General features: G+C 44.2%; 2 protein-coding genes across 4 annotated transcripts in view; one reads left to right on the top strand and one right to left on the bottom strand.

Moving 5' to 3' along the window:
* Positions 1-701: 701 nt before the first annotated feature.
* Positions 702-5354, top strand: serping1 (serpin peptidase inhibitor, clade G (C1 inhibitor), member 1). The gene is made up of 11 exons (XM_076045335.1): positions 702-852; positions 1214-1261; positions 1373-1481; positions 1566-1727; positions 1833-2132; positions 2235-2450; positions 3058-3201; positions 3281-3484; positions 3572-3711; positions 4549-4771; positions 4937-5354. Exons 2-11 carry the CDS (start codon positions 1214-1216, stop codon positions 5182-5184), a joined length of 1794 nt encoding a protein of 597 aa, XP_075901450.1. The 5' UTR covers positions 702-852; the 3' UTR covers positions 5185-5354.
* A 1040-nt stretch (positions 5355-6394) lies between these two features.
* The window catches only part of doc2g (double C2-like domains, gamma), a 37870-nt gene continuing 19837 nt past the window's right edge, over positions 6395-24427 (bottom strand). Inside the window, exons 6-11 of one of the 3 annotated variants that reach the window (XM_076045362.1) lie at positions 23706-23832; positions 23386-23442; positions 22564-22688; positions 15868-15949; positions 15492-15588; positions 6395-8478 (exon numbers count right to left, since the gene is read on the bottom strand). In XM_076045362.1, coding sequence (XP_075901477.1) covers positions 8339-8478; positions 15492-15588; positions 15868-15949; positions 22564-22688; positions 23386-23442; positions 23706-23832 — 628 coding nt within the window. In that variant the 3' untranslated portion in view covers positions 6395-8338. The other 2 variants (XM_076045354.1, XM_076045347.1) reach the window with 2 other exon arrangements.

Below are 24427 nucleotides of genomic sequence, written 5' to 3'. Positions count from 1 at the left end.
AAAATCCTAGCATACGCAATCATCCAAATCATTCATAAATTACAGAAGTAAAGTGACAGCTTTTTGAGCAAGGTTCCAACCTGGAAATGTGAAGAAGAACAGTGACCAAATGAAATATATTTAAAAATTGTAATAATAGATGCAGGCTAATTATTCGGTTGCTTCATGTATAAATGATTGTAAATATTTTAAAGTTCCTAAATATGAAAACAGCCCTGCGATGAACTGGCGACTTGTCCAGGGTGTCACCCTGCCTTCGCCCTAAGACAGCTGGGATAGGCTCCAGCAGACCCCCGTGACCCTGAATAGTAATAAGCGGGTATAGAAGATAAATGAATGAATGAAATATGAAAACAAAGCTTTCGACTAGCACGCTCAAAATGTGCTTGTCTGGATTCTGCAAGATCTATAATATATATACATAAAAATAAATAAATAAATAAATAAATAAATAAATAAATAAATATTACACAATACTGGAAATGTAAAATGGTAAAATCCTGTCAGTAAATATAAACCTTGTTCCATAATAACATTCTAATAAAGGTTAACGGCAATTACAAAGCATTTTATTTTGATATCTTAACGTTAAAAAGACAGCTGAAACCAGATCATAATCTCATTTAGTATCTATTGCCAATATGGCAAACCATGTGATTTCCAGCAAGTCAGAGGACCTGAATTAAGCAAACAAACAAGTCTAAACTAACAATCATAGATCAGCCAGTGCTGGTAGCAGTTTGGGCCAGTAGACGGGAAGACGTGGTGAGGGGAGGGAATTCATTTGGATGCAAACAACCAGCACTTGAAAGACGTTTCAGCATTTGGAAATTACTAGACATTTGAAGCAATGTGAGTATTTAAAAAAATAAATAAATCATGCCTGAACTTTTGTTGATTATCACCAAGCTTTTGCAAATTTGTTCAGAATATGTATTGTTTCAATGCTTTACACCAATTTGTCTGTAGTTTTGATGTAATTGGTTCACTCTCAGAGCAGTGGGATCACACTGGAATCAAATAATATATTTTTGCTCATTATTTAAAACAAGTGGCGACCACAGGCTCAACTTGGTCACAGGTTAACAACGGAGGGGGACATTGCTTCACAGATTGCACCACATATTGATTTTTTTATATTTATTTTGAAATCCTTGCAAAATAACTCTCTCAGTTTGTTTAACTGATTTGACTGCATTTACTGCATTCACAGATGAGACTTCTGGCCACACTTTGCCTTTCGCTACAGCTCATTTTTAAGGTAAACTTTGAAAAGGGAATGTAGAATTAAGGCCTTTCTGGTAAAGATCATATATAGTTGATTGTCTACTTTTGAATATGGAGGCTGATTTAATGTTTCGTTTCTGTGTAGCTGTCATCATGCACAAACCTCCAGGTGACGCCGGGCTCCTCCATGGATTTACCTTGCCTCTCAATCCAGACAGAGTTCACTGCTGCAGCTATCACTTGGCAATTCAATGGTCTAAACATTCACTCTTCTGTATCTTATGCAAGACTAAACACACTTTCATTTTTAATTTTTTTTTTAATTCTTTGCCTTGCAGGTAAAAATATAAGTGCAGGTGTGCCTGGTTTTGCTCGAGTAAAGGATGGCGGCTTACATCTCTCGATACCCCTTGTGACGGCAGCCCATGAGGGCGAGTATACCTGCCTGGTGAAAGGCGACACTACAGAGATTTTAAGGATATACAGCGTTAGAGTAGATGGTAAGCAAAATTATAAAAAAAGTCATCATGAATTTTAGAAACATCCATTCCCCCCCCCCCCCCCAGTCTTTGACCTCTTGTATTGTCCTTTTTGCTTCTCTGCAGCGTCAATCGTCTACACAGTCAAGGGATATGAAGGCCACGTCATCTACCTGCCCTGCCAGTTACCGGGTTCCACCCCAGTCCAGGCCAACACTGTGTGGTCCAAAGACACAGACAGTGGCACCCAGATACAGCTGAATTTTGCCTATGACTTAACAGGTGAGCCGCATGCGGAACTGCTCTACCCTGGCGACCATGATCAGACCGTCATCATGAGAAACCTTGTTATGGAGGATGCTGGAATTTATAGGTGCCATTCTGCTGAGGGGGAGCAGCTGAGCACCGTTCAAGTTCTTATTGAAGGTAGGTCTGGCAGCCACCAATATCAGGCCTCTTGATACGAGAAACCAAGTGTACTTTGAATTTGTTTTCTGGACACTTTCAACTCACGTCGCTTCCTCTCAGTTCGTCCCATCACTGAAACCTTCTCATGCGAGAGTTTTGCCTCAGCGTGGGAACCATGCCAGGACGAGAACAGTCGCACAGCGGGACCAATTTTGCAGGAGTCCATTGCAGAGTTCTCCATGAATGCCTTCTCTCACCTCAGAGAATCGCAGCCCACTGGCAACCTGCTCTTCTCTCCGATCAGTATCAGTGCGTTACTGACACATTTGCTGTTAGGTATGAAGCCAGCTCCTCCAGCACGTGATAATGACGAATTCACTTCTGCCAGGGAATCAGTACTGTATTGGATTGAAGGCCGTTGCAGAAATTAATTCTCAGCGGTGTTTCTTAATGTTTACTGAAACAAAGTTGAGCAAATGCTTCTGTGCTGCTCTAATAAATTGTTACTGCAGTACTTAGCTGGGTAAAAACTGCAGCAGGCGGTTTAGTTACATACATCATACATACATATATATATGTGTATATATATATATATATATATATATATATATATATATATATATATATATATATATATATATATATATATATATATATATGTATGTATACATAGGAGTCCATTGCAGGAGTCCATATATGTATATATATATATATATATATATATATATATATATATATATATATATATATATGTATATATGTGTGTGTATTTTAAAATATACAATGTATTCCAAGTTACAACAAAAGTGCTTTTTTCACTTTAAAATGTCATGATTTTTCATCTACTTTTCTGAAATGTCACATGCCTCTAGCAGTTCTACTTATTGCTCTAAATTGCAGTCTGTCTGATAATCGTCTTCGCCGCATGTTCTGCTATATTTAGGTGCAAGAGGCAACACTCAGAGAGCCTTAGAGAGCGCGGTCTCCGTGCCTCACGAGTTTCACTGCGTCCACCTCCAGATGAAGAAGCTGCGAGAGAGAGTGGCCGGCTCCATGCAGATAGCTTCACAAATCTACTACAACCCAGGTATGAGTGTATGAACTGTGAACCTGTCGAGGGCCCAAATGAGCTCTGGTGTTCATCGTGGAGTCCCTCTTCTTTTCAGAGATGAATATAAGTGACTTCTTCAGTGAACAGTCCATGAACTTCTATGGGGCGGAGCCAACCCGGCTGCTGGAAACAGGCGAGGCCAACTCGAACATGATCAACAGCTGGGTGGCAAATAAGACCAACAATCATATCAAAGAACTGGTGGACTTTCTATCACCCAGCACGCAACTGATCCTGCTTAATGCAGTCTCCTTCAGGGGTCAGTGAATTATCTTTGCCTTTAAAGTGTGTTTACGCGTGTAGAGACGTTAGAGTTAATAAGTAAAAAAAAAAATGTGTGTATCAGGTCAGTGGAAGGTCAACTTTGAACCCAAACCAAAGAAAGGTATGTTCACCAAACTGGATGGGTCAATGGTGAACGTGCCAATTCTCTTTCACGAGAATTACATGACGGTAGTGGCCTTCATGCCACATCTTAAGGCTCAGGTAGGAACAAACACACAAACAAAACAAAACAAAACAAAACTACATGCCCACTTGGGAGGCAAACATTCACGCAGGCTGGTTAACTGGCATAGATACACTGGTTAAGACACAGCATAAAACCCTCAGTGACTAATTTCTGCTATTTCCAAAGACCTCCATCTTCTTCCAGGCGAGGTCTAATAACGTCAGTTTTTCTTATATTTAAAAATCTAAAAATTCACATCTGTGTCCTTGCTGTGATGTGGAGGAAATTTAAAATGCCAGCAATTTGTATAAAACTGTGTTTTGGGACTCTGAAGCCACAAACAATTCTTTAAAATCATTTTATTAAGGATATTTGAGCAAATATTGAATAGAAAGAAAAACAAATATGCACAACTCTTTTTACTTTACTTTTATTAATTCTGGACCCCCAGTGGAGCAGCCTCCATAAGCCATTCACTTGCCTGGAGAATATTTTCACATAGCTGCAAAAGGCATCGTCACAGGATCAGCACTTTTTGTGACATCACAAAGGCTCAATTACTAAAACTGTAATTTAGCACATGCTTACGGCAATGTGGGGTTAGTGGGCGAAAAAGTATAGCATGTATGGAATTAGTCATATCGAGGGAGTAGACCAATGCCATCGGGATATATGTTAGAAACATTATTGACAAACAGAAATAGTATAAATTTTGCAAAAATGTGCAAATGTGGGGCCTTATTCTGGAATAAAAAATCATATAAAAAAATAATTTTTGGATTGCAGCATCAAAATCATTCATCATCATTCATCATCATCAAAACTATTTAAGTGTATTTATATAAAACTGAATTAGTTTCCCTTTGCAACAGGTGGCAAAGTTTAATCTGACGGGCGACAGCAGCCTCTACATCCTGCTGCCTCGCGCCAGCACAGTGGATGCCCTGCAGGAGGTGGAGACGAGGATGACATACTCAGACCTACAGAAGATGATAACGCAAATGAGAACAATAACTCCCAGTTCTATTGAGGTCACTCTTCCCCTGATCAAGCTGAACCACCAGCCGAACATGCACGTGCTCATCAAGAAATTAGGTTTGCTGGTCTCACGCCATCTTTCTCTGTCAGTCAGACCTTCCTTCAATGATACATCACACACCTCTCTGTTCTTCCTGCCTTCTGATCCACTTGGTTTCAGTTTTTCTCCACCACTGCAATCCCCCTACTTACTTTTCTCTCCCTTTTTCCCTCCACTCCCAGGCCTGTCATCACTCTTTGAGGGTGCCAACCTGTGCGGCCTCTACTCCGGAGACAGGCTGGTCCTGGATGATGTCAGACACAAAGCCTTCCTCGCACTGACTGAGCAGGGGGTTGAAGCCGGGGCTGCCAGCTCCATATCCTTCTCCCGCTCCTACTCTGCTTTCTCTGCCCTGCAGCCTTTTGTCCTGGTGCTGTGGAGCGACGAGGCCAACGTGCCGCTCTTTGTCGGCAGAGTGACCGACCCGTAGGAGGGAGAAACGGCATCGACAGCCTGTCGGTTCCAGAGAAATACAGGCATTTTAATAATCTTACCGTATGAACGTGGGCTTCAGTTTGTTTAGCTTCTTTTAGAGTCAATAGTGGCCCACACACAAAGGTACCTTGCAACATTTCAATGAATAAACTCAGCAGTGAAACACATCTGCTCCACATCTGCTTCTTTTTGTGCTTCTGGGTGATTTTTTTTTTAAAGGACAACACACAGCCACTGAAATAACTTGGATTTATTATGCGAAGTAGTTACACAAACCCACCACTGGGTGGCAGCCACGCTGTGTGATTGACAGAGACAGTAAACACAGGGACTGCTGTAAGTGTCTTTCCAACTGTTTGGCCCCCTGCCCTCCAGCATCTTCGCCATCATGATCACTTTAAGAAAGACCAGTGCAAAAAAAAACAACGGCGACAGTACAGGTTTTGTTGTTCTTGTTGTTCTTGTTGTTTTTTTTGTTTTTTTTTGTTAAATCAATAGTTTGCCTGGTACAGCAGAGCAAAAAAGACCCTGAATCATTGAATTCACAAACAAACAAATACACACGGACGGTACGAGACCCAAAGGAGACTGTAAACACGTTGGCATTCAGTATGATTAGCTACAGTTGCACTCAATTATACAAGCTGATAGTGACTCGCCAAACATGCGGCTGCACTGCGTTTTGCGGATGAGAGGACTTACACGGGCGCGGCAAGGTACGACGGACGGACAGACAGGAGTCAGGAAATACAGTGACCGTAAAACGAACCGAAGGATCCGGAGACAGGAACGAGCTGCCGTCCGGCCAGAAATGTGTAACTCTATTAGATCACTGGCACCCAGCGCAGATCCAATCAAGCAATGAGCATTCCCAGAAATGGATCTTTGGCGACCGGCTAACACGATGATGCTGTTGTGGTTGTTGTTGTTGTTTTATCCGGGTTCGCTTATCTCGCCGATGACGCACCCAGTGTTGTGATGTGCATAGAAAAAGTCCAGGAGAGAGCAACCCTCAGCTCGTGCAGCTGCTTGAACTCCATGTCGCTGCCCTCTCAAGATTTGATTCATTGCGAAGCCCTTTTTTAAAAATTTGAATTCCAATTCACTTCTGTTTTTATTTTTTTTCTTGCAGCCAACAAAGAGACACAAGGTTGCCGAAGGACACCCCGAATATGAGCAGCTGGATCGATTTTTAACAGTTTGAGGGGAAAAAAAACAAAAAACTCCTGGAGGCCGCTGACCGACTTGCCGGCGTGTTCCTGTGAACTGGCATATGGCGCAGGCTCGGGGTGAAAGATGGACCGGGGAGTACATTTGATAGCCTGGCTGGCAGGCAGGCAGGCGTCTAGATGCTTCGGGAAAATATTCAGGCCGTGTGCACACACACACACACACACACACAGTGAGCGGCGGCGTGAAGCAGACGAGCGGGTTTAAGTGCCCATTCTGAGCATAAACTTCCAATGTCTCGAATCATCGTCCATGATTATCCACGGTCCCCCGTCGCCAGAAGTGTTTCATTCAGGCTCTTATCCCATTTTACCCCCTGAGGTTAAACTGTATCTGTGTGTGTGTGTGTGTGTGTGTGTGTGTGTGTGTGTGTGTGTGCAGAGAGTGGGGGCGGGGGGATCTCTGTGTTTCTGTCTCTGCTACCAGACAATCTAGGACACATTAGCCTCAGAGATCATGTCCCCTGTCCGGAGGATAAGATGTGTGTCTGCTGCCGTGGTACCTGACATTTGAAAGGTCAGAATTAATGGGCTAAGAGCAGCATTGATCAAACCATATGACTCCCTTTGATTTGGGGCCCCAATTTACTTCAAATATCTTTTACATGGCGACTGCCGGGCGGAACGCGGGTGGGCTTCCCAGACGGCCTTGTTCTCATAAATTTGACAAAATGACAGGTCATTTGAATGGAAAAAAAAATGGTAACAAATGAAGAGATCGCCGCTTGCTGATAACGAGGACTGTGTTGCATCAGGCTGCTTGCATCCTATTAGAATCATGCTTTTTGGAGGCGAGGGCCCGAGAAAGCAATATCCGCTCTGCCAGCCGAGGCCGCCGACGCGAGAAGGTTTTCCAGCGCATCAAGACGCCTCAAAAGTTACAATGTTCAGCGACGCACCGGCACCGCAGGACAGACGTCCAGCCTCCGAGGTGATGGCAGAGGTTCCCTCTCTCTCTCTCTCTCTCTCTCTGTATCTCTCTCTCTCTCGCTCTCTCTGTATCTCTCTCTCTCTCGCTCTCGACATTTTCAGCAGGGCACGTGGAGAAGACACAGACCGCACGGACTCAAAATATGTAGGCACTCAGAATCTCATAGCCCTCTCCCACAAGCGCACGCGTGCAAACACACACGCGCGCACACACACACACACACACACACACACACACACACACACACACACACACATGTTCGTGGACAGTATGTAGCTGTTCAGAATCCACAGTCACCATAAAGACGATGAAAGACATAAGAACACTGAGACAGTAAAGGTACAAATCCACCAATGGATTATTTTGTGCTTCGTAATACAGTGTTGTGTTGTTTTGTTTTGTTTTGTTTGCATTAGACCAGCAGCCACCTGAAACAAGCCACGGCCTCCAATGACGTACGTGCGCTCTCCTGCCGAGGGTCGCCGGGACGCCTCCTTGAACTTCAAACTGCTTTGGAGAACATTTAACCCCGAACGGCGTGTTGGGGCGTGAACTTGGACGACGGAATTATGAGCCACTTTTTCAAGTCACATTTAAGGTCTAGAGCACGAATCCTGCGAGTAAATTGTTTTGCTGCGACACTTTTTAATGGAGACATCGGAACATCCTGGTTCACCCTTAGAAAAGAAACACTCGAAAGAAAATCTCATCAGACGCACGTTATTACCATCAGTAATAATAATAATAATAATATGCATATCATATACTGATACCCGGTCCTTTAATTATTGGCATTAAATGATAGGTTTCATTTGCAAAGTTATTATTATTGCATGTTTATCCTTTGATCTTAGTGCTGCTCCGCTGTTACCGACCATCTTTCATTTAGACGTGTGTGGGTGCATCTGTATGTGTGTGTGTGTGTGTGTGTGTGTGTGTGTGTGTGTGTGTGTGTGTGTGTGTGTGCCTGCACAAACGTCCTGTGTAATCTAGTCCGGTTTGTCACTGCTGGGTGCTCCCTGTTGTGTGAGCGTGTGCCAGTACTCCACTTTCTTCCCTTTGTTCTTGAGACACTCGAACCAGTGTTTGAGCCTCTGTCCGCTCGCATTGATGCCCAGCTCCACTCCACCTGCGGTGGGAGAAGTAGAGAGGGGGAAACAAAAGACATGTCAGCGACTGATAAGCAATTTTGGAGACTCACGAAGAGAGACAGAGAGCAGAATAAATCATGGAAAGTTGCCTGTCTGCAGTAATGACTCAGCCGAACAAGGAACACAACTTGTTCATTTTGATTGGACAAGAGGGTTTCTTGTAAATATATAGTGGGAATTGAAGTATAAGTGCTGATATACAGCATAATAGCATTGGGACGTGTGCATGTGTGTATGTGAGGGTTCTGATACAGAATTGTTGGTACCTTTCCTTTAAACAAAGTAAAACCCACTGAAATAACTTGATAATGGTTTTAAATTAACCAGTGAAAACCAGACATTGCTTTTGAATAGTGGCTCAACAGAATCATTAATAGAATGTAACTGGCCTGGACAAAAACAATGGTACCTTTAGAAAAGATTGAAATTGATTTGACCACAGGGACATGTTAAACTAATTATCATTATTAGCATCACAGGTGTCTTCAAACTAACTAACCTGTTTATTTATTTTTTTATTTTTTTAAAAGATTATTCTGTTGAACCACAATTCCAAATTTTCATGAAGCTGGGTCAGTGACCCCAAACTTTTGAGCAGCAGTGTACTCTGACAACAATTCCTCTCATGCGCTTGGCACCTTATTGCAGCTGTTGGATACAGATATTACTTTCTAATACCGGGAGCAAAAAAAAATCCCAAAACAGAACAAAACAAAAAAACAAACAAACCCCAAACTCCCTCCAGACACATCCAGGACACTTTGTTTTCTTATTAGAATTGTTTTTGTTTTTTTCAAGAATATGAAATCGACCTGGAATAAAATTGATCAAACACATTTTTAAGGACTGATAAAGGTACTTTTTAAAACCTTGCTGTGATGACAGCAGAGAAAGGAGGAGGAAGGGGGGTTGTTTATTGAAAGACTGCAGGAGGAGCAGGCAGAGAAGCAGGAAATGACTCAGGTGAAGTGATGGAAGGCGTTGGCAGGGAGGCAGACGGCGCGAGGCGGAGGCGCGTGCAACGGTTATACCCGGCTATTTTACAAAGCCATTCCCCTGGCCGCGATTGTGGCGCTAATGGAGTGTGAAATTTTAAACATGGCATTTCGGCCACGACGCCTCCAAACAGCTCGTTGCTCGGCGGAAACTGACAGCCGGGCATAAACAAGGGTGCGACTGCCGCGGGGAGGCGGGGAAGAGCAGGGGGAGGGGTGGGGTGTGGGTGTGTGTGCACTGTTCCCCTTTAAAGGTCCCGTGTGTAATATTTGACTTGATTTGTAGTTCACGGGCACGCTTCGGAGGGGGAGACTAAGTGAAAGATGCTGCAATCTAAAATGTAACCACTTGATGTCGCTGTTTCTTCTTCAAAATTTCCAAATATTACACACTTGACCTTCAACTCTCCCTTCACGGCCTGGGCTCACTCTCAGAGCCCAGAACAGGTTAAAACCTGGTGACTGAGTTCCCCAATAGGATCATCAGAACCAACACGTTCGTCAGCACCCCCTCCGCGGCAGAAGCAGCAGTAGCAACGACGACTACAACTCTCCCACTGCCTCCAAACAGAGATCGATGGAGTGTTGTCCCAGCCTGCAGGTCGCTAATGACAAACAGTCGGCCGCGCTGACACCGCGGGGGAGCGGAAGAAGGATGAGGAGGCCCAGCCTGGCGAGACGACCCAGGCAAGGGCGAGGTTGGTCCACGCAGGCCGGCAGCCAGGTGTGCGCCAAACAACTCGCAGGTTTGCTTGTTTTTTTTCTCTTCTTTTGTGTCTGCTTTACTTTGACCCACGACAAAACTTTCCTCCCCCACACATCTGTCTCTTCAAAATAAGGCGACAGAGACGCAAGATGAAACTGAAACTGCAGATCTCTGCTATCAGTCGGCTGTAGACGGCACTTTGTTGGAACCGTTTCTTTTTTAGCATCGCACCAGTTTGAAGCACTGACCTGAAAGACTTAAATGTTAGGACTAATTGAACGTTTTGACATCCATAATAACTAGGGGTGTCAGCATTAACGTGTTACTTGCGATGAGATTAAATACAAGACATAACGTGTATCTTTAATCGCATTAAACATACAGGTATTAACTGCACTCGACTTCACTCACACCTCGTTCCTCCAGGAAGTGATATACTGGCCGGGACTTGTGTGCGTGCCAACGATACACAGATACACACACAGTCCAGAACGCTGCTGTGTGTTTTTGGTGCCGAGTGCAGAAGATGCTTGATTCAACTCAGGAGAGAAACTCAGTTTTCATTCTTTGTGATTCTTTGTGTTTATATTTAAAAAGAAGTGTTCTCAACAACCTCCTGACATACATGTTTTGGATTCATGACAACAGTCATGTTTTGTTTCATTCAACTTCATTTAACAAAATGCATATGTAGAAAGTGAGTCTAGATGCACTGTTCTGAAAAATTAATAATCAAAAGATCAAAAAGGAAATACTTTCTTTGTGTTCATTTGGGTTTACAAGATACTCAAGTAAGGTTTGCTTTACATAAGCATGGACATACAAATTTTATCCTTAATTGTAGTTAACTATGGAAATTCAGAGGTTAATCACAATTATAAAACTGAATCGTTTGACAGCCCTAATAATAACCCAACTTTTTTTTTCTGAAGAAATGCGACTAGTTAAATATAACCAATGTAAATCACAGCAGCACTTGATCATTTTATGACACTATGAATCTCTGGGCGTCTGCCCGGCAGCCTATCAAGAATCAACTTCACTCTACCAGTGCTACCGCCTCTTGTCTGGCTCTAAGAAGCTAATTTATGAGTCTATGTTTGCAGCCAGCTGTGTCAGGGTTGTCATTCTCACATGCAATGAATCCTAAAAATCAGTTTAAGGCGGAAAAACTCCATAATGTTGCTTTAAGAGGATTTGGGCAAAAGCTCATGTATAAAATAAAGCATCAGTTTCCAGAAGCACGGGTGGGGGATTCTATGGGCCAAACAGTCCATAGAGAGGATCCTGTAATTAATACCCTATGTATTTAACCAATATTTAATCCCAGGATCCCAAAATTGCTTGCTTCTCCCTTGGCTACGACATTCAATGCAAAGACATTGAAGAGGTTTCATTAAAACGGCAGCGCAGCGAGTGTCTTGTTCTCCTTGAATTGCGCCCCGACTGTTAGCCAGTTGTCATTTGCAGCCACATTCGGAGGGCAGATCATCCCTCTGTAGTCTCTCTCATCCTGAAAACATGCCCCACTTTCACATCCCCTTGACTTCCTCCATTGTTGCGCGCGTCTCTTTGGTGGCTTTCCTCTGCGAGGAGTCCATCCACCTTTGCAGGCTGCTTCCCCGCAACCCCTCTGATCTTCTGTCACACAAAAAAAAAGAGCTGGGGGTGAGGTGGAGGGATGTTTGGGCGAGCTGGGGCTGCAGCAGAAGGAGCTCTCCCCTCTATCAGATGAACAGTATGGTGCCCACTGTGGCGCCAGCGCCCTCTCTCCTGGTCATCATCCTGATTTAACTGAATGCTTTATTTCCTTTGACAGCGACCGTGGGCCTGCGCTGGTGTTAAGCAGCAGCCCTGGGGAGGGAGGGGCGGGGGTTGAGTTGGGGGTGGTGAGGGTGGGGGCTGCAAAAGCTACTGTGGCTCTTGTCACAAGAGCGAGGCTGCTGCCTCGCCTGGAGCTGCCTGAGAGAGTTTGATTTCTCATAAATTGCATACTGGCATAATCATCTCTGCATTTTAAAAGCCCTGGCTGATTTGTCTGTGTGTGTGTGTGTGTGTGTGCGTGGGCGGGCGCGCCTCCCAGTGTGGATGTTTATGTCTGCAAGACAAGGCTTGTTTTTAAAATTTCACTGAATTTCTCATTTGTGGACGACACCCCCGGTGAAATCCCATCAAGGTGACCTGCTGTTCGGCGAGAGGCTGCATGACTTTCATTTAGTTCATTTCAAGATGTTTGCGTTCACTTGATTCATATAGTACCGCTAATTTTGCCCGAGTGAGTTATGTGAGAATTATATTCCATCTAAACAGAGTGGAAAACCTCTGCAACATTCTCGGAAAGTATTTGCGATTTTTTCTGTGGCTGTCCCAGTTTCATTTGTGCATTGTGCATTAGCTGATAGCCTTAAGTTGTGGGATTTTTGTCCTCCAGTGTTGGTGTTCCTTCTCTGTGTGCTGCTCTCCTCATGCTTAAACCCTTTCTTATGATGTGCGAGAGGACGTGTGTGTACACGAATCTCCCTGACGCCTCGTCCCTGTAGTCACTCATTTCTCCTTCTTCCAGAGGTAAACCTCAGCTGCTGAATGCTTCGCTAATCCTTGGCAAATGGGTTTACATGGCTAAGAGTCTTTATATAGTTTGCTTTTGTTAATGAAAACGTTCCGCACCCCTTTTTAGAAAAACACATTATGGATTCCTCTTGCAGCCTTCCTCACTTCTCCGCTCTGAACGCGGAACCTGTGCTCTATCCCGACGTGCACCTGACCAGTAATGTAAGGATGCGTGGCTGCCACGCTGCCTGCAACTGCTGCGATTAGTCAGCTTGTTGGTGGGGCTTTGCTTTACAGAGACAACACAAAGCACATGGAGGAGACGCCGACGGAAGAAGTTTGAAGCTGCAGGCACGGTGGAAGTATTGGCTCCTAGTGGATAGAGAGGTGCTGATGGTGAAAAAAAATTCTAGTCACTTTAAAGGTCCAGTGTATAATATTTGGCTTGATTTATAATAGTTGTATTGGTAACAACTTAATATACTGCCCATCAATACATTAATAAAAGTGTATATTTACAGTACAATAAATGTTATTTGGTTTTTCTACCATTAGAATGCTTCTTGTGTAAGAATATACATAAAACAAAGGTCTTGCTCCTAGTTAGCTGCCATCCTGCGCCGCAATATTCCTAAGGAAGCCTGGTATGGACAATCCAGCTGCCTGACAGCGCGTTTCGTATTTTTAGGGTGACCGCTCGGGTCTTCGAATAAACCGATGAAAAAGAAGGTGGACGAGGTCTCCAGGTTTGGGAGCGCAGGCCATCGTAGCTCACAGGCAAGCTCAGGAGGGGGAGGGAGAGTGCAAGACGATGCAGTCCAAACTGTAACCACTTGATGTTTCTGATTCTTCGTCAAAATTTCCAAAAATTACACACTTAACCTTTAAGTTACTTTTAAAATTTAATTAAATCAAATATATATATATTTTTTGACTTGTCAAAACCAAAATGTACTCAAGTTCTTGTAGTGGCCGTGATACAGTCGCTTTGTTGGAGGCCTAAATAGATTAAATAGTTAAATAGCCAATAGATACTTAACCTATGTCAGTAGCTGTTAGGGAACTGTTCTCCCCGCTGTTCTCCCACTGCAAACATTAACATCTCTGCTCTGTCTCACAGCAGCCACTGCCTCCCTGAAAGTGTCTGCGTATCTTTCCATAAACTGCAGCAGATTGGCGGCTGAGTCCAGGTGATTGTATTGGATGCTGGAGGGGAAAACACGGAATGCCAGTCTCCAAATAACGTCAATCGGCATGCTGTGCTTACACACTGTGTGTGAAAAAATGTTGACAAGAAACAAATAATACCAGTGACTGGGCAAACCCGATAAATTCCAACTCCGCTTCTGTACAGTCACACCAGCAAACAAGAATAAAATGTCAACAACAACACAGACCACATGCTGAGACCAAGAGGTAATGCTCTTGTGAAAAGGTAAACGTTTCCCACTGCCGGTGAAACACTTTGTTACCTGATTCGATGGGCCCTATTCGCCTTGCGGCTTAACATATTAAAACGGGGGGAGGGATATTAATGTGGAGAAGACTGGACTCCCTCGGAACGGCGGCTCTGGCCCACATCCAAGCATGGATCAGATTCGGTGCCCCAGTTAGACAATACGCTTATTGTAAATGTACAGCACAACATTAACGTTCACAACTCAGACAACAGAGGTTCAGATTTGCTCGGCGGGGAAAGATGAAATTACCCGTGAGCCTTTCTTTCTTTTTTTCTTTCTTTCTTTTTTTTTTGCAATCGATCGCTCCCAGAATTCATCCCCGGGATTTATTGCCGCTGTTTCTTCTGTACTTTTGACCTCCCATTTTCCTCTTTGCTGTCATGTTTCCTCCCTAATGGAGCGTCTGAAACTTCACCTGTTACCATGGGACATCCTCAGTGTCTCCTGCTAAGCCTATTAGCCTCCCCATTACTGCCCGGACTCTCACAACTGTGCGCTGAGACAGAGTTGACAATGTCGCCTCAGCCTCTTTATCAACGCATTTTTTTTTTTTTTTTTTGCTCCCTTCCTCTGCATACGCAGTGTCATTTTTCTCACAGCCCCAATTAGCATGAACTGGCAGGCTTGTGTAGCCAAACGTGTGTTGATAGCAGTAGCTGCTATCTGGGGCTGTACTTTTAGAGCCATGGCCCTCCGTTTCCCAGCACTGCCTATTAAATCACTGGGCTTATTGAGACACCGTCTCCTGCCCATCCACTGCCAAACACACACATGTGACACAGTAAAGAGCCTAGGACGCTTTGATCTGGGGGTCTTGGAGCCCTCAGGGTGGTAATCCATTCCGACTGTGCCTCCCCAACGCTGTTCCTTCAGCAACCCCCTAAGCTTCCGCGCACTCCAGCTGCGTAACGTACGCACCAGGCTGCGCCGAAGCCGTTAAACGGTCAGAAAAAAAAGAAAAAGCGGCAATCTGAGGAGCCCGAAGGACGGCCACTCAGGCGGAACGCTCCTCCCCGTTTTGATTCCTAAAGCCTCCGCAGTTCCTTTTCTCCTCAATCTCTGTCTCTCTTCTCCCCTTGAAAGCCTCATAATTCCTCCTCATCTCAGAACTCTCTCCCTTTTTTTTTTTTACCCCTCCCTCCACCCACGCTTGGCCTGGATTATTATTATTGTTATTTTTTAAATGTTTCCAGCATTTGTCCTTCCACTCTAACAGCCCCGTGCAGTCGTCTGTTCTGCTTTGCCAGCAACCCGGGGACCACGGCTGTAAGGCAACGTACCTATGAAGTCGTTGCTCATGCCCAGGTCGTAGTCCCACACTGAGATCTCCAGGGTTTTCTTCGCCAGATGGTCCAAGGATACGTCATACGAAAACTCCTGTGCAGGTGCCGCACACAGAAGCATATTCATGTCAGTGAGTCATAAGCGCGGAGAGCATAATGCAGCTGCATAAGTAATTGAGCAGAGTCTCTGCATTGGCTGCCGTGGTGGAAGAGGCAAATGTCAGGGATGAGGTGATTTAAGTGGAAGGTATGCAGCGACGGCACGCCCGTCAAAATGCCAGATACGCTTCTGAACATCTCATTGAGCGAAGCAAAGTCTTCAAGAGGAGCGGCTCGGTGTGTGCAGTCACTGAGAGGCGGAAGAAGGGTTTACCTCGTTGAATTCAGGGTTGAGAGTCTTTTTCTTCACTGAAGTCTTGTACTTGGACTTCTTCCCCATGTCTGGCTGTAAAATGCTACGAGAGAGAAAAGGAAAAGAAGATTTAAAGGGGATTAACGACTTTTAGACATTTCAAGACTTTCAAATAATCAAATACATTAAATAGATATTAAAAGTCAATCAAAGTTTTTTTTCTCCCATAGGTTGAGGGTTAAAATGTGCTTGAATGAATCTATATCTACATGAAACCACAACGAAGAAGTTCATTTGGCAAAGCAAGTCTGGAAACGCACAGGCCTACAAAACTTTAGCATTTATGTTTTATTTTGTTATCCTCTTACATGCCGCAGTTGGATGATTCATTGGTTCTTACTCGCAATTATGCAGAGCAACCCACACACTGGCTGTGTCAGTTGAGTTAGAGACAAGGTGCTTTTCCCTCCCTAAAATCTTAAACTATCCCACACTTCACCTCTAACTTTGCAAAACAGTCCCCAGAGGGACGAGGTTGTTATTGAGCTGCGCAGGATAGAAGCAGTCGCTATGACATGCTAATATGCACCTCTCAAAAATGGCTGGGACAACCATAAAATCAAAGTAATTAACCTAGAACTTTTTGCTTCCAGTCTTTTGCTCTGTTGTGACAGCAAACTTTGCCGAACAAAAGGGGAGACAATACGTCTGCAAAGTCCCCCCCGAGAGATAAATGTGACCCAAAAGTCTTTTGAAGACAGGAAGTGCGATAGAGCGAGAGAAAAGAGAAAGACGGTAGACCACAGCGAGATCCTAATCGTGTCGATGTTGCGGGAGACTGTACGCTCCGGCAAAGAGGCAACAGAAGGATCGCTAGAGGGCAATGGGAGTCATCATCAGCATAAATTCCACGTCAAGATGTTAAGGCAGCGAGATATCTCACTCTTCCAGCACTCCTCCTGCCAGTGATGAATCCGGGGCCTGACAGCTGATGCATGAGATGGGCTTGCGGGTGTCACTGCCGAGCCGGAATCAGAGCAGAGAAGTGAGAGAGTGATGAATGGAGACGGGTGTGGGGGCGGAACAGGAAGCCAGGGGGGGAATTAATTGACTGAGATCAAGGTGGTGGCTTGAATATGGCAACGCATATTGTATCATAATAGAAATGAAAGAGCTAAAGGAGGAGAAACGAGGATAACAGCAGAACTAATGCTTTAAGACAACCCAAAGTTGCCAAGGTATTACAATTTTCTTGAATTTGCTGACTTGAGGACCTGAACATGGTTGAATTCATTGCCAATTTCTGCCAGTGGTGGTCCAAGTTTCAGCTGTCCTTTTTAATGCAGTAATTTACTGTAGCAAAGTTTCATAGTGATAGTAAGGAGATTTTTTTTCAAATCTTCTTTATGAATGTAAGTTTCAAATAAACAAAACATGTGGGGTTAACATACTTACTGTATATACCGTATGTGTATGTGTATATAATTTGTTTCATGCAAAACTGCTCTGCTGGAGTCAGGCGTGACAAATAAGGAGAGGGAAGGATATGGGTAGAACAAAAGGCCTTTCAATAAATGTCACCTCATGCAGGCACTGCTGCAATTATACAGAGTCAATAGAAGAGTGGTATTGGGTTGCCTTCCGGCTACTTGGTAGTGACGATGCCCTTTGTACGGAAAACCTTGAAGCATGTGGCGTTTTAATTCCAAACTCAATTTTACTACTTCAGCTTTTTAATAAGGATAAAGGTCTTAAAGGTCCAGAGTGTAAAATTTCAAATAACATTACATCTTTGGGCATGAAATGAAATTAAAAGAGACTGGGACTTTGAAGCCTTATCGCAGAAGCGTAAACGCAGTGCTTCTAAATTATTTGCATTTGCACATGAAAAAAAATTAAAAAATTAAAAATGTAAAAAAGAAAATTGCTGCTAAATAACTGTCACATCTCCAAAGTGAAAGGTGTGCAGTGACAACCTGTCACATTACTGTGGTTGGCAGCTGTGACCTTCTCTTCAACTGTTTATCAGAATTTCCATTTTAAGTTAATCAGCCAATGACATGCTGCAGAAAACTTTTTTTCTACCATACATGCTGTGATGTCTTTACATTAATTCTGAAAGATATATATACATTTCCCAATATATGATCAGTATAAACCAGACTGTTTTGCAGCCAGCGTGGCATCCAAAGGAAAGGAGACATTAAGACGAGAGGATATTTCAGTCTCAGCCGTGCCTGCTTATATATTACATACAGTTTAGCTCCAGCTGGAAGTTTCCAGAGCCCTATAAGAAATACTGTTTGACAGGAGCATTCATTTAATGACATCATAAACCGTAAAAAAAAAGGAACATCCTTTATAGCATTAGGCCAAATATGCATAAATCCCAATAAAAATTTAACGTGAGGGATCATTTGTAGAGCGATGGTCTGGTCTTCAGCGATAGGGTGGATAATCCATTTACTTCTTTGCTAGCAGTAGCTCCTCTACATGGGTCCAACCCATGGAGGATTGTCTGTTCTCACTGAGCGGTCAAGTCATACGCCGACCACATGGAAATGGATCATGTGGGATTTCAGACTTGAAAACTCAGCAATCCGGCTTCCTTTCAGGGTCAATGCATGTATATTCCTATGACTCAAGAGGTACGAAGTGCAATATTCAGTATTCAAATCCATAGCTGCCTTTTATACCATTGGACCCAGATCCCTTAATCGTGTGAGCAGTGAGTAACCTCTGGCAGATTGTTTGATGGATGATCTGTATAACCAAAAGAGAAAGGAGCAAAGCTCATCCTGACTGGTGCAGAACGATGGGACCAAGTGTCTTGAAAGGCTGAACCAAAGTGGTGTGCAAACAGCAAAAGGCCAGATAGAAACAATGAGTGACAGCCGGCAAAGCAAATCTAAATATACACCTGGTGGAGAGAAGGAGGGGAAAAAAAAAATCAGAGACAATGAAACCGTTGGAAATGGCAGAGTGCTCGGTCAGCAGGAAGGAATCTGGCGTGTTCTGCACTTTTCTGCCTTCACCTGCCTTCCTCCTTTCCAGCATATAATCCTTGTTCTTTTGAAATTTCTATATAGTGCACGAGGCATCGAGTATGGAAACAAAACTCCTCTTACACAGTGTGAATGTGTCATATTTTGCAAAATTCCCCTCACCAATGTTTTTTTTTTTAAATACGGATATCGAAGCTCAATCTTCTTGCTTTACTTTTCAGAAAGTGCAGTGCTGATACACATTCTGCAGCACACAGAAAGGTTTGCAGGCTTATCTCTCCCTGCTTAGGTGACAACACCTCCAACTGTTTTGTCCTCTGTAGATGTGTTAAAAAGCAGCGAGCAGGGGGGATTTCTCTAAGACTGCAAGAGAAGCTCAGCCTCCCCTGAAATGTCAAAAAATATATATGAAAAAGGTCAAATATGTACTGTTGTTTTTAAATTGCATTGTCTAAAATGCATCAGAATGTGTCCAACTGCGAGATGAGTTTGTTCAAAATCAGAAATTGTCTCAGATAAGATTTTCTTTGCATTTTTGCCTCGCGTCTCTGTCCATTGAAGCAATGGACTTCAACGGGGCAGCGAATAATTGTTTTTTTCACTGAAGTGAAACTAGACCATCATGGGGTAAATTCTGCATTTAGTCCTGCTCCTGGACGCTCAGCTTCTCTGGGAGTCAATGGTGGAGGGCGTGAACATGGACGGTGGGATTCTGCGCTATGACTGGATAGTCTGAATCTCCTTTTGATTGACAGTTTGCTGGAAATAAACACAGACGATGGAACAGTTTCGAGTGCAGTCTCGCTCCGGATTTAGTCGCGGAAGAGCGGCTGCTCATTTAGTCCTATTTGCTTTTCGATTTTGATGAATACACTGTAAATAAAACACAATCACCGCCCTCTCGCTTCAGCAGTCACACTTGTCTATTATACTTCTGATTTAATATAGTTGTGTTGGCTCGTTTGTTCATTCGTGCTGCAGGCTAGATTGTCAACAGGCTGAAAATGAGCTTCCCCTCTTTGAGACACCAGCAGCTGCTACTGGCAGCGAGGTAAGTCAGTGGTTCGCACATGGAGGCAGAAACAAAAATAGCATTATTTGCAGTAGGTTGTAAACAGAGGGCAACATATACTGCTTTGTGGATCAGTGGAAGTTTTAGGGTAATCGGACAGTGTTGCTGCTGCATTGGTGTCCAGGATGAAAAATAAAGATATGTAAAAAAAGAAAGAAAAAAAAAAGGTCTCTGTAGCTCTGGGATCATTCTGAGCCTGTGTCCTGTGAGTGACTTTTAATTGCTGATTGGAATCCTTGGAGGGGAGAGAACAACTGAAAAGTCTCACTGGACCTCCACATGGATCCAGATGAAGAGAAATTGGCGTCAAGATCGGCATCGGGTCGAGATCCCACAGGAAGATTCCTCATGCACCACAGTCCCTCTCTACTCAGACCGGCAGGCACATTATAACCAGCTAAGCTAATTAATTCCTTCCCCTTACCTCAATTTAATTCCCCTACCGTACCCTGGAGACTGACTTTACCTTTGGCGGCGGCGCAGTCACCTCTCCCTCTGTTTAAAGCTGCCTCCGCTACCACTCTGCCGCAATAATTATATTGGAGATCACAAAAGCGTGCATCAAGCCGTCTTATCTGCAGCCCAGCCGGTGAACCGAAGCGAAGCAGGCTTCTTTTTGATGTACACAGAGCGTTAGCGTCGCACAAAGGAACGAGCCACCGGCAGACAAAAGTGGGACAGCCAGAAGAGGCGAGGGTGCGCGCGTGTGTCTGTGTGCGCGTGTTTGACAAAAGCATTTTTTTTTTTTACTTGACGTAAATGTCTTCTTTTTTTCAACATTTCTGCCGTCACACTTTCAAAAAAGAACAGGGTTTGTCACTACAGTAATTGCTGCTGTCTGTCCCGATTCCTCGTGTGTGAGAGAAAAACAAGTGAAGTCCCAGTGTTCTCCACGTTCCCCTTTGATATAAAACACCAAATAGTCCTAATAAAATGTGTTTTTTCTGATGCCACTACAGGCAAGGTGACATTGCCGATAATTGGGTTATCTTTAATAGTGCAGCATCTGGAACCCAAACACACGTGTGTATTCATTTTAACACTACACAGGGACACTGTCACATCTCCTTTTTTTTCTTATGCTGTATTTTCTCTCAGACATGCTTTCAAATCGTCCTCCATCTTCTATACCCGCTTATTCCTATTTAGGGTCACGGGGGTCTGCTGGAGCCTATCCCAGCTGTCTTCGGGCGAAGGCAGGCGCCTACTCAACCTACCAAATCGTCCTACCGTCCAAAATCTCAGTGAAGAAACCAAAAGCTTTGAAAAACTTTCTTTGCCAGCAACCTGCTGCTCTCTCCTCCTCACAGCCTCCCACTCCCGGTGCTGTTTGCCGGGTTGTTTACCCAAAGCGGGAGCTCGAAGGCACAACGCACTGCTGGCATTTAAATGCATTGCGGTGGCGGTGATGAGCTGCGTGGGCCGGTGTGGGCTCAGGTGTTCACCGTTGGAGGCCCTGTGTGTCACACTTTTAAAGCACCTTGTGTGGCGAAAAGTAAAGAATGGCAGCTCTCTTTTTGTCCCTACTCTCCCTCTGCGTCCAACAGTTGGTCTAAAACAAACGTTCTGATTGGACGCGAGGCTGCCCATGAGTCTGTCAGTGACAGGAAGAGAAGTCAGGAAGTGGCAGTGAATTCTGGCCGATAGACGAGCGACGGCGTGAACCGCGTCACGTCTCATTGTCGTGTTTGGTGCAAACTAATTGAAAAATGACTTATCTTAATGAACCTAATCCCCTTTGCGCACTAAGTCTATCAAATTAAAGGTGTGAAGCTGCCCTGAGGCAAGGTTACAACAAATCTGATGTCGCATTAAAACACATAACGCAACAACTTTTAAACAAAACAGAGAAAATTTGTCTCAAAATTGGGAAAATAAAAAAATGCCAGAGGCTTAAAATGTTACTCTGATTCTAAACTGACTAAAACCACCTTTAAGGGAGTTTGCTAAATCAACAAATTAGAGAAATAGGTTTGAATTATGTGTTGCCTTTGGTGCAAATTCACCTTAATGAGCATGAAAAGGCTGTATGGAAACTGACTTTTACATTTTTTTATCCTCATTATATCTCTTCAACAACACAATGATGCTTCTGAATTGTAAAGCTGCGTGCAATTGACTTCTGTAATAGAGGTGACCCACTTTCTGTCTTTTTATCGGACTCATTGTCACGGTTGTAATATTTAAGACCTCATCCAAGAGAGATTTAGACTTTCGGTATGCCAGATCAATCAGATTTAAAACGTCGTCACCTCCACCCTGCCGTTTCCTGGGCTAGTGGGAGGTGTGTGAAGCTGGTGACAGAGCAGGGCATCTGTCTTCAGCCCCCTCAATCCTGTCAAGCTGCTTCATGTGTGGAACAGAGCAGACTGAAGGTTGAACCGTATCTCCAAGCCCTGTGAGCAGCTTCTGAGCCCGCCTTAGTATTCTGGGCTGTCCAGTGTCCGAACGCTTTTAGGTGCAGCCTTTGTACTTGTAAGAGCGTCTCTTTGGTCGGGTATTGGAGGATCCAACACGGGACTTTTCCCAAGGACGTCAGGATTTCGAGTTAACCGCTCAACCAACAGTCGATTTGCTCTCTGCGGTCACGTGCGCGAGCGCCTAATTCATCTCGCTGGAGGAAGCGGAGACGTGACTCACATTTTGACAAAGGGGTCAGAGTAGCCGTTGGAGTCCATGGCTGCCAGATGGGCGCAGCGTATGATCCCGACCAGCAGGCAGCTCTTCTCCGTGTTGTAGCACAATGACACCAGGATTCGACCGCGCTGGGGGACAGCGAGAGGGAGGGAGAGAGGGAGAGAGAGAGAGAGAGAGAAACAGCCGTGTCAGATACCGCACCTGCTCTCCCGCTGGACGTTCCCGCTGACCCTGTCTGCGAACGGAGGCACGGGACACGGGAAACCCCGGGACAGCCCGGGGTAAACAAACTTCTCGTCGAGAAATAATGAAATTGCAAATGTAATTAAACCGTTGCCGAAGAGCGGACTCATACTAATTTGTTGTTGTTGATGTGGAATTGCAGCGGCCGTATTAGTATCAAACGGAATTCAAATTAAAGATTGTAATTAAAGGTCTTATCTGACTCTGGACTAAATGGCATTGCTCTGTTCTCCTTTCAATCTGCAGGTTTCAGCCCGCAAACCTTCCCAATCAGGGCCCAGAGCTATTAGCCTCCGACTCTTTAGAAAAAAAATATATGAGGAGGTAGACGATACAGACCACCAAGTGCAGAACCAAGGTGCCATTTACACTGGGCCCCTACCAGTAGTGTCACTTCATGATACAGGCGCATATGCAGACTGAAAACGAACTGAAGCGACCTGGCTTAGCTGGTGGCGAACCGGTTTATGTGACAGTGATTAAAATGCAGGATGGATGGCGGCAGCTTGGAGCGAAGGTGTTAATGGGAGGCGAGTGGGGCCGTAATGAGATGGGCGCCGATAGAGCGGACGTGCGTTTTACCTCCTCCTCCGCCACCACCGCCCCCTGCTCCGTCGTCTGATTGTTTGCTTCTTTATTCTAAAAGGAGAGACAGAAGATGGTGGTTATGGACCAGAGGAGCCTCCAGGTTGGACATCTGTTACACTTCATAACACAGCGTTTGAAAGTGATGGCCGTGGCCCACAGGCACACAGAGAAATAGGACATGCCATGATATATATGTCCACACAGGAGCCCATTGGAAATATATACAGTGGGGCTGCAGTCTGTAGCACATGCACACACACACACGCACACACACACACACACACACACACACACACACACACACACGCACGCACCTGTGCAATTCTCTCCAGGCCCATATTGTAGCGCTTGTTCTCGCCTTCCCTCAGTTTCTTCAGAGCCACTCTCACCTCTCCGATGAATTCATTTCGTCCGAGTCGGTCCATGTCGCACACGCACAGCCTTTGTGTGTGGATGACAAGCGGCCGTGTGACGGGGTAGTGGGGGTGGGTTGGGGTGGGTGGGAGAAAAGACGCAGGCAGGTGAGTCGGAGGAGAAGCTGCTGGCAAAAGCCTCTGTTTGTTTGCTTCAAATGAATAAACCAGCTTGTTCAGTTAAAAGGGACGATGAAGAATCTATCTGTTCACTTTGTACATGCTCACTTATACACTTTCACCCCATCTATACAACTGTACATACTCTTATATATGTATATTTCATATTATATTGTATATTATATATGTATATATTTTATTGCGTAATCTATCTATCTATCTATCTATCTATCTATCTATCTATCTATCTATCTATCTATGTTCAATTTTCACATCTTCACATTTTACACACTTTCACGTTCACTTGTACACTTTATACACTTTCACCTCATACCTGTAGAGTCTATATTTATATCATATATTGATATATGGTATTTGATATGAGTATATATTATTTTGTATACTGTATATTGCTATCTATCTATCTATCTATCTATCTATCTATCTATCTATCTATCTATCTATCTATGCCGTTCCTTCAAACAGTTTGATATCATCCATCG

The sequence above is a fragment of the Nelusetta ayraudi genome, unplaced genomic scaffold (assembly GCF_046127955.1).
Source record: "Nelusetta ayraudi isolate G7.1 ecotype Tasmania unplaced genomic scaffold, CSIRO-AGI_Nayr_v1 ptg000004l, whole genome shotgun sequence".
Classification (NCBI taxonomy): domain Eukaryota; kingdom Metazoa; phylum Chordata; class Actinopteri; order Tetraodontiformes; family Monacanthidae; genus Nelusetta; species Nelusetta ayraudi.
This window is presented reverse-complemented; position numbering and strand designations above follow the sequence as displayed.